Genomic DNA, 9,739 nt, shown 5'->3' on the forward strand with positions numbered 1-9,739 from the left:
TTAATTTGACTAACACAAAAAAATATGAGATCAAGAGACATTCAGAGAAGAGAAAACCTGTTTTGAGCAGCACAGGTAGCCTACATGCAGTCACATGTAACTGCCTGAACAGAAGAACATACCTTAGCAGTCATCTGTGCAAGCCCTTACAGGACAAAGAAACAAAGCGGATAAGAAATACCGTTGTTCAAATGGTTCTAATTGTGTACTTCATTGCACTGGTTGTTTCCAGAATGACTTGATTTCTCCAACCAAAGGCCAATAAAGGTGAATGATGAATGATTACATGAGGATGAAATCATCTCTAACCAGATGGCATGGCAGTCTCAGCCATTACTACTCCTGACCCTTTGCCAGATTCTGGGGTATGGCCAGAGACAGAGTACGCTGACATCATGGCCACAAAAATACCCACAGCAAGATAGATCAGGGACGTCCAGCGCCATTTACATATCCCCAGTCTTGAAATAGATCTCTATGTCTCGATGAAGAAAAGATGTTACAAAGAGGTAGAACAGCATGCAACTAACAAATGTGGTTATAGTTCAGGTTTGATTAGGTTTAGGCAGAGGAATGACTTGGTTAGGCTTTGGGAAAGATCATGGTTTGGGTTAAAAATACTTTTCTGTTGTGGTCACGTGACCCATCTTTGGCTAAAAATCCCAAATCCAATGTTTGCTCAATCAATCCAACAATCCTGAGACACCTGCACATACCAGACCAACACTAATAACCAACTTATTTAAGACATACTGTGAAGGCACAATCAGTAGGCCATTTTAAAATAAGAATAGAAAGGTTGAATTTCAGGATTTTTTCACAACACATTGTGTAGAGTGGTCCCTCTGGACGGGGCCTCTCACCTCCGCAGATAACCCCTTCAAACTATGGGCGAGCTGCTGAATCCTTCTGGGAGTCGGCCTTGGAGCTCCACACCTCATTATGACACTCACACTACATAAAGGAAAAGACTGGGAGAAAAAGATAGAGGGAAGAATGAGGTAGAATAGAAGGTGGAAGAAAGACAAGAAGCACAGAAAATGCGTGCGTGTTGGTGGTGGGAAATAAGACGGAAAGAAGGGGCGGGATAAAGAGTTGGTACACTCTGCTGTTTATGTGGTTATGTGTGGCGAGATGCACTAATTATCCCAGAAGCCTTTGGGCTAGGGGTGTCTTAATGACTATTAATGAAAACAGATCCAGACTGAGAGAAACCAAAGAACTTCTAAGTCTTTTAATGATACACAAACAGAAGTGCTGGGCCTTGTTTAGATGCAAGTTGGGTTAAAGGAAGAACTCTCCCCTTTGGGACTGGAGCTGTAGGTTAATGATGATGTGCAAAGGAGGGTGGGAAACCTAGAGTGTATAATTACTGCAGGTCATTGTAGATTCTACCGGAGCAAGGGTAAATAGGAAAGAGAAAAACCCATAAAGAAAGAATCTTACTTCTTGCTTACTTGTTTAATAAGAGCACTTATGATATCTTAGTTTCTTTAATGGAAAATACAGTTACAGGCCTGCAAATGCGTAAAGGATAATGTAGAGCAAGCCCGTCCTAAATGCGAATTAGAACCCTGGCAGGGTGATGCCAGACCTGGGTCTTTAATCTGAACCTGAAGGAGTGCCAATTCACAATATTGATTGGTTCGCTCTACATTATCCCGCTTATTACACACTTTATCAAACAGCTACTCATACAAAGGTTTCCCACTAGTGATGCCTCCGTCCTGGTTAGGACGGTTAACTTTATATCTGACAAGTACTGCTCCAGTGGAAGCCAAGTTGCTCTTTTTGCTCTGCTACATTAGCGCTGTTAGCAATCCTTGTTTCCTCCACTCTCTATCACTCTCCTTGGAATCTTCTGATCTTTAGTTTGAGCTCCGTATGAGCGCAAATTGCCCCAAAAAATGGTCCGCCAGAGTCTATGATCAAAACTTGGTCTGCTATCCTTAGCGGTGGTTTGTTAAACAGAAATAGCAGACTACAGATTGACCAATCAGAATTGAGTATGCAACAAAGCCAAGCAACAATGCTGGATAAGAACCGCTTCTGCCATACTTTTGGGATTTGTTAAACCATCCTACCTGTTCTTGATGTGGTCTTCCAGGTCACCACGGGCCAGAGTTTCAGTGCAATAGTCAGTGAAGGGGCAAGCCACAGCCAGCTTGTCCAGCAGCTTGTGCACCAGCAGGCTGGGCTTCCTGCAGCTCTGCAGCATGAGGGCCGTGCGACACACCGGGCAGAAGTCGCTCTCCAGCAGGAAGTTGGTGAGACACTCCCCGCAGTAGGTATGTCCGCAGGGCGTGTCCAGGGGCCGGATGAGCGCCTGCAGACAGATGTGACAGATGAGGTCGTCGTCCACCTCGTCTATGTAAAGGTACTCGTGGTTCTCCTCCAGCTCGTGGCTTTGGCCACATGAGGTGCACAGTTTAGGGGGCGGAGACAGTCTAAAGTCTGTGAGGGAAAGGGGTGGAGCAGATGCTCCGGCCATCTCCATGGCAACTTCAGGCTGTATACTTTCCTCCTGGATACTCATTTGGACTCAGGATGTCTTGTTGGATCCAGGGAGGAAGTAATCAGCAACAGAGACGTGCGGGGAAACTGTGTGAGGAAAAGGAACATGTGTAAGGGAGGCAGTAGTGGAGGAAGTACACATGTGTATCTATTACTTAAAATCAATACAACATTGTAAAAATACTCCATGACAAGCCGCAAACCTGCATTCAAAATCCTACTCCAGTACAAATATATTAGTATAATCAGCAAAATGTGATTTAAGGCACTGGTTGTGTAGTGATACACTATGTCTCATCGCTCATATATTATCATATATGACATTATTATGTCTGATGCATCAATGTTTAAGCATGCATTTAACCGTTGTAGCTGGCTGAGGTGGAACCAGTTTTAACAAGTGTATATAGTTTAGTTATAGTTATAGGCATCAGAACCCTTAAAAGCATCACAAGATAAATCAGATGGGACTGGAGATGAGTTATGGGGTGGAAAAATTAAAAGTAAAGTCCTGCTTCACCAATCTACATTATTTTTAGTAATTGTTTTTTTGGTTTGAAATATGATAATTTTACCTTTGTGGTCCTTGAAAGGTTATTTAAATGAAACAGGTTTAGAGGGGAACATCTAACAAGTCATAGACACTGGACAAGTACCACAAAATGGCCCAATCCCAAAGACCGGACTCACAGACCCTTTGGTGCAGACTTCCCCAAAGGGAATTACCAACAGTTCAAAGCGTTGTGCCGTGTCCTTCGGAGTCCAAATCCAGAAATTACAAAAGGTAAACAACAGCACGACACCTGACCACGGAGCGGAGCAGACCTGTTGTCCAGCTTTGAAAGGATTTGAAAAAATGTGAACTCAGCCAGCCGTCTCCTTGGCCTTGGCCGTGTGGAAAGAAACAAACTTAGACCTTAAAATACTTAAACCTGTCGGCAACATCATTGTTACTGAATGTCACCAAGGTAACATTTATACCTGTCTGAGGCCTCACACCGTCCCTCACTTAGCACCTGAGATCAATTAAGTGTGTGAGTCCTTATTCCTCATGGCTCACTTTGGGATTGGGCTATAGAGTTGTATACTAAAGTAACTAGCGTAAAAGCTGCAAAAATTGGGATTCACTGGGTTATTATATGAAAAGGTAGCTTTATAGTATAAAGTGGCATCAAATGGAAATAAAGAACAAGTACCTGAAAGTTATACTTAAGTTATTTTAAAGTTAAGTACAGTATTTGAGTAAATGTACTGTCCATCACACAGCCACAGTCATCGTGTCAAGTAAACAGGGTGTGAAAATATTCATAGGCTGTGATACCGGAGCAGAGCTTCTCTTTCACACACACACTTGAACAACAGCAGTGGGCTGCAGTACACACATTACACAGATTTCATCTGTGGATGCGGGAACGTCAATACTGCTCATCTCAGCAACGAGTGTAGAGACGGAGAGACCCAGGTGAGTCTGCAGCTCGCTGTACGTGACAAGCACACATCCCTGCTGCAGGTTATCACATGGTTTTACTGCCACACAGGTTTACATTACATTGCGCTGTCATATCGAAAGGCAGGCAGGCTCCTAGAGCACAAGGACACGAACAGATGGGCTCAGTCAGACACACGTCACCTTGGCAACAGCCATCATGTTGGCACTCCACGAGCTTTGTTTCTGGACCCACTGTTGGGTTTCGGCTGCTAAATGAGACATTAGATCTTGTTAAAAAAATACCAACAACAACAATCTGGAACAAAACTTCTGTTTGGAGTCTATAATAGACAAACGTTATCCGGGTTCTTGTTCTAGTTTAATTCAATGCATTCCCCTGCTTATTCCTGATATGCTAATTTCAACAAATGTGACCTGCACGTACAACATAAAAATCCAGTGTAATCGGAGAGTTGTCAAAACAAACAGGCCGCACTCATTTCTTTTTTTACATGAGCAATATGAGGAGGGCAGTGAGTTGTGACAGCCATGTTAGCTCAGTGTCTTCGGTGTGTTCGGGATGGGAGGGACGGCCAATAAGAAGAGGCTTTACAAAGATGAACTTTCCCTCTGAGAGCTTGCGGTAACACAGCTGATTCATCACAGACTGTGGTACCCGCGCCGTCTGGGGTCTGGCCGGATCTATAGGGCAGAACACTACCATCGCCACGCAGGGAAAGCTAGACACAGAAAGGGCTGGAGACCGAGATATACAGAGAGAGAGGAGAGAGAGAGAGGAGAGGAGAGAGAGAGCAAATGCCTGCCAGCAGGAGCAGAAAATGAAGGGAAAAAGTGATTCCAAGATTCAGTGAAAAAATATAAGGTGGCTTGATATTCTCTCCAACTCCTGATCTGAACAGAATTACATGATCTCTTTGCTTTCCCGGGAAACTTTTGTGTTAATAAAAGAGAGAATATAACGACACAGTAGGGTTGCACAAATAATCGTAATTTTATCAAATTCACAATATGGACTTGTGTAATATCCAAATCGCAGGGGGGCACAATATTTGTTAAAGGCAAAATATGTGCCAATTTGTTGTGAATGAAGCATTGTGGGGCTGCAGAGACATCCTGGCCTACGAATCATATCCTACAGACTACAGAAAACCTCATTGTTTGGTACAGATCCTTGCTAAAATCACACTATGAACATTTTAACGGTGATTCACTGACAATCAGAAAAACATGATCATTCCCTATTCAATGTCGGGAATCAGTCAAAATGATCACAATATGACAGTTTCCTCATATCGTGCAGCCGTACTGCACATTAACAAAAAACGTCACAGTGAATGGATCAGAATCTACGTCTGTAGTCTGAATCAAAATGGATGACATCTTGCTACTCAAAGCTTAACTGGAACCCAGTAACCACAATCATTTGTGTTTGGAATGACAACAACAATGTAACTACACTTTCCCGGCACACAAATGCATGCACCCGCGGTACATGCAGAGACATGCACACACGCATGCCTTCACACGCCCACTCAAACAGACACTGGCGGAGGACACCCGTGCCTGAGGAGCAACAGCTCTCGCTGGCCGCTAATCCCTGAAGTGACTAGACAACACTGCCACAGCAAGAGAGAGAGAGAGAGAGAGAGAGAGAGACACACACAGTAACATACAGCTGATAGGCTGAGCTTCGACCGCACATTAATGATGATGTTTGAATAGCTACACCTGTTACCATGTAACAAGCGTTAGGTGTGAGGTTCTGAGTTGGGATGCAGTCCGTCTCCTTTTCTATTTCACTTTTGATCACAAAAAGAACGAAAAAGCAGATGTTTGGATTGTAAATATTCCATCAAGGAAAAAATATGTGTCCTTTGTCTTTGAACCAAAGTCATGTCAAGCAGAGCTGCAACTAAAGATTATTTTCATAATTGATTAATCTGTTGATTACTTTCTTGATGAATCGATAAGTTAAATTGGTCTCTGAAATGTCACAAAGTGCTGAAGAATGACAATCCCTGTTTTCCAGGGGCCAAGATGGCATCCTCAAAGGTTTTTTTTTGTCCATGACTCAAAGATATTAAGTTTACTGGCAGATGTACGGATAAACTACAAAGGTTTCACATTTTAACAGCTGTAATGAGTTCTACCTTTTTCTTTTCCTTTTTATAGTAGGCCTAACTCAACCTGGATTTAATAGTTAACAAATCATCAATGAACTAACTGATTAATCTTTTCAGCTCTAAAGTTGAGCTTTGGCTCAATAGTCCCTTTTCAATTATTGATCATAGGAGCGTTTCTTATCTACAACAGCGTACACCTTCTTCCTTACACATTGCACATTTGATGTAAATACAGCTGGTAATTAACTCTCAGCTTACTCTCCTGTGATCTGGGCTGACTTGACGAGTTAATAATGATACAAGACTGTGCCAAGTCAGCTTTCCTTACGATTGAGTGTAAAAAACAACCCAATGATGAGCTAAATGTGTCTGGTCGGCGCTCTCACTGTCCACACTGAACCTGCATGTTGCTATGTACATAACCACTCCTCACATTCAACACAATCAATCATATCTGTAGAGCGTCAACCAACCAAACACACCCTCGGAGCAAAAAGGCGCAGTCAGCCAAATCAGACAAGTGCATGCTAGCAAAGCACGCTGGATTAAATGGCACACAGTTTTCTCTTGCATACCTAGTTTGTCAATCAGTCCACATTTGATTTCCATGTGCTGCCATTTACACTCAGGAAATGGTGTGTTTTCAATGGACACAGATCATAGCTTTGGGAAGTGTGGGCTCACATTGACAAGACTACAAACTGCTCTGTGAGTCATGTAATGAAACACACTCTTTGGAAGGCTGACGCACAATCACGGGCTCCACGCTCGCCCCGCAGCACAATTACAGCGTAGAGTGGGAGTGCTGAACGAGGAGTTGCTTGTCGTGAACACATCAGTTTATCATCGGATCATAAAAATCTGAATGGAGTGCTGATCCAAGCAGCTCAATAAACACGGACCCTGAGCACAAATAAGCATGTGGAAGCCTGGAGTTTCATGCACAAAGAGTGTGTCAAATCTGACACACACACACATACACACACACAGTACAGCATAGTCTGTTGTGTTCAAACATGTCCCTGAACCACTGATAATTCCAGTAAGCCCTTTTTTTTCCAACCTTTTCTGCAGATATCTGTTTCATAACACATCAAAAAACCAAACAGTGGAACTCAAGCAGCACTTCTACTGAATATAACAGGACAAATAAATACCTGAAACCTCTCTTTACTATCCAGAATCCCATCACAACTCATTCCTCTACATGTATCACATACCATAATGTAATATTATCAGCATTTTCTAAATCTTGTTCCATATAAAATGCATTTCCTGCTCTTGTATCTGCATGACTGAGTATGCCGGTCCCTCTCTGAGTTCGTAGCATATCTCCACGCGAGTTGCAGCCAGACCTGACACCTCAGTCTGGGAGAACAGCTGCGGGCAGATGGGAAGCTCTGTGAAGTGTCTCTAATATCAGAATGGCTGACTAGATCAGCACAGACTGTACGCAACATTAACTGACATGCTGAGATTAGCAATCACACACATAGACAACAGTAAATCTCCATAGAAAACATCATTATAAGCACGGAAAGTGAAGTAAACACTCACACAGGGATTCAATGCAAGTGAAATCCAGGCAAATAACACAGAGCAGCAAAAGACACTGGAAACTGGTTTTGTAACTACCGACAAAGTTGCACTGTTGGTGTGTTTTTTACTTGTAACATCCACATTTCTGATAACAAAACCACCTTGGAATGGGGGAAAGTACTTACATGGCTTCATGAGCGACGTTCACTTTCAGCAAAGCACTTCACCTGGACAGGTAAAGCCTCACAGAGGGCGTAACATTAAACCATTCAGATAGGGTGGGGGGAGGTGGGGGGAAAGGAGAGTTCAATGACTCAGCGAAGAGGACTTTGTCTCAGTCACTGAGCCTGCCGATTGGCTGCCTGTCTTCAGGTGGAGAAATTGTATACGAGTGCTGGTCTTGAGGGAATTTTGCAACCCGAAGCAGAGAAGACTGCTCCTGTTTGAGCTCAGAAGCTGCTCACCTCTATCAGGCCAAGGTGATCAGGAAGTGGCAGAGCAAAGGGGGCGGAGCCAGAGGGAAAGGTAAACAGGAGAACTGCCCAAACCTGCTCAGTTTGGGAGAAACTGGAATTTCCATGAAGTGGAGTGGACACATAAAAGGTATAATGGAGGGTCAGGATGTGAACAGTTGTGGCATTTATCAGCACAACAAACAAAACACAATTTCTACTTTTTTTAATGAAATATTGAAATGTTGTAAAAGGTCACCAGCAGATTGAGCTGCAAGTTCTGACTGGCCCTCTTTTATAACACAATTAAGATGTCATAACCCACAAAACATATTTTGTACCTGCATGATTGATTTCCTGCAGACCTTTTGCTTAAACAGAAGGCCTGAGCTGTGGTCTATGGCTGTGGAAGCCCGTAATCTAAGATAATGCTACTATGCTCTGAAAGTATTTTAGACCTGTGTACAGTAAACACAGAATAATACTTGTTGCTTGTACAGAGCCTTCTTTTTGTTGATGTGGTTTTGATTTCCTATGACAATAAGATGCTTTTGTAAAGCCGCGCGGTTGAACAGGGCTTTGTACAAAAACAGTTGTCATCCTCGTTTTCAGATGTGGTTTCCTCCTCGTCTTTTCCCACCTCAAGCTGCTCTTTAAACCCAGGCACGGTGAGCCACAGGTGCTCCAGACACAACACCAGGTTCCTTCATGAGTCACTCTGAGACTCATTAGAATACGTCTGGGCCAAATGTATAAGCCTACAAACTGTTCTGTAAATCACCAGCTGGACTCATAGGCCCTTGTCTAGTTGGATAGTTTAAGTTATAATAAAATATATTTTAAAAACAACATGCTTTTTCTTTGCAAAAATCTTAATTTGTAATGTAACTAAAGCTGTCAGATGAATGTCGTGGAATAAAAAGTACAATATTTCTCTCTGAAATGTAGTAGAAGTAGAAAGTGGAATGAAAAGAAAAGACTCATGTAAAGTACAAGTACCTCAAATGTGAACTTAAGGACAGTAGGCTACTTGAGTAGATGTTCTTTTCCACCACTGGTGGTCACAATGAACAGGAGTTAAAAATAGACGTTCATAAGCACTTTGTTTCATTTGCTTGAGAAATGAAATTTTAATCACTGATAACACACGCAGACTTTGGGTGCTGACTTGTTTTGTGCGTTAGCATTTCTAAGTACCTTCTATTTTAGTTTCAGTTCAATCACACCGTTACATCACTCCCAACGCTCCTGCAGCAGGAAACCATTGCTTGTCTTGAGTGATATTTCTTCAGATTGGGAGAGTGAAAAGGCATTGCCGTATATCTTCCAGTCACTTAGCAATCAGGCAGTGGAGAGTGTGGTCTCTCTTCCCTGGATGAGTGACGGTTCATGAACAAGAAAATGTATGGAGCGGCTGTCATATCACTGCCACTTCCTTTCCTTATGACCATTCTTCTTTCTCCATTCTGTTGTCTCCTTGGCTCTGATGAACAGCAGAACTTGGCAGGATGTTTGAACAGGTGGGAAATGCTCATGATGTTTTGCTAAATTATAGGGTGCACAGTGCTACACTGATTCAGATATGTGAACGCTTTCTTCAACTCCTAAGTACTTTTTTGAAGTTGAGTTGAGCCTGCATCCTGTTTTATTTCTGCTGAGTC

The 9,739-nt window shown here is 42.7% G+C and overlaps 1 protein-coding gene across 2 annotated transcripts in view; it reads right to left on the reverse strand.

Moving 5' to 3' along the window:
- lnx1 (ligand of numb-protein X 1) overlaps positions 1-8,095 on the reverse strand; it is a 43,502-nt gene extending 35,407 nt beyond the window's left edge. The window contains exons 1-2 of one of the 2 annotated variants that reach the window (XM_034880922.1): positions 7,812-8,095; positions 2,085-2,600 (exon numbers count right to left, since the gene is read on the reverse strand). In XM_034880922.1, the coding sequence (XP_034736813.1) occupies positions 2,085-2,536 (452 nt within the window). In that variant the 5' untranslated portion in view covers positions 2,537-2,600; positions 7,812-8,095. Of the gene's footprint in view, positions 1-2,084; positions 2,602-7,811 lie in introns of both variants that reach the window. The other variant, XM_034880923.1, reaches the window with a different exon arrangement.
- Positions 8,096-9,739: the final 1,644 nt, after the last annotated feature.

The sequence above is a fragment of the Etheostoma cragini genome, chromosome 9 (assembly GCF_013103735.1).
Source record: "Etheostoma cragini isolate CJK2018 chromosome 9, CSU_Ecrag_1.0, whole genome shotgun sequence".
Classification (NCBI taxonomy): domain Eukaryota; kingdom Metazoa; phylum Chordata; class Actinopteri; order Perciformes; family Percidae; genus Etheostoma; species Etheostoma cragini.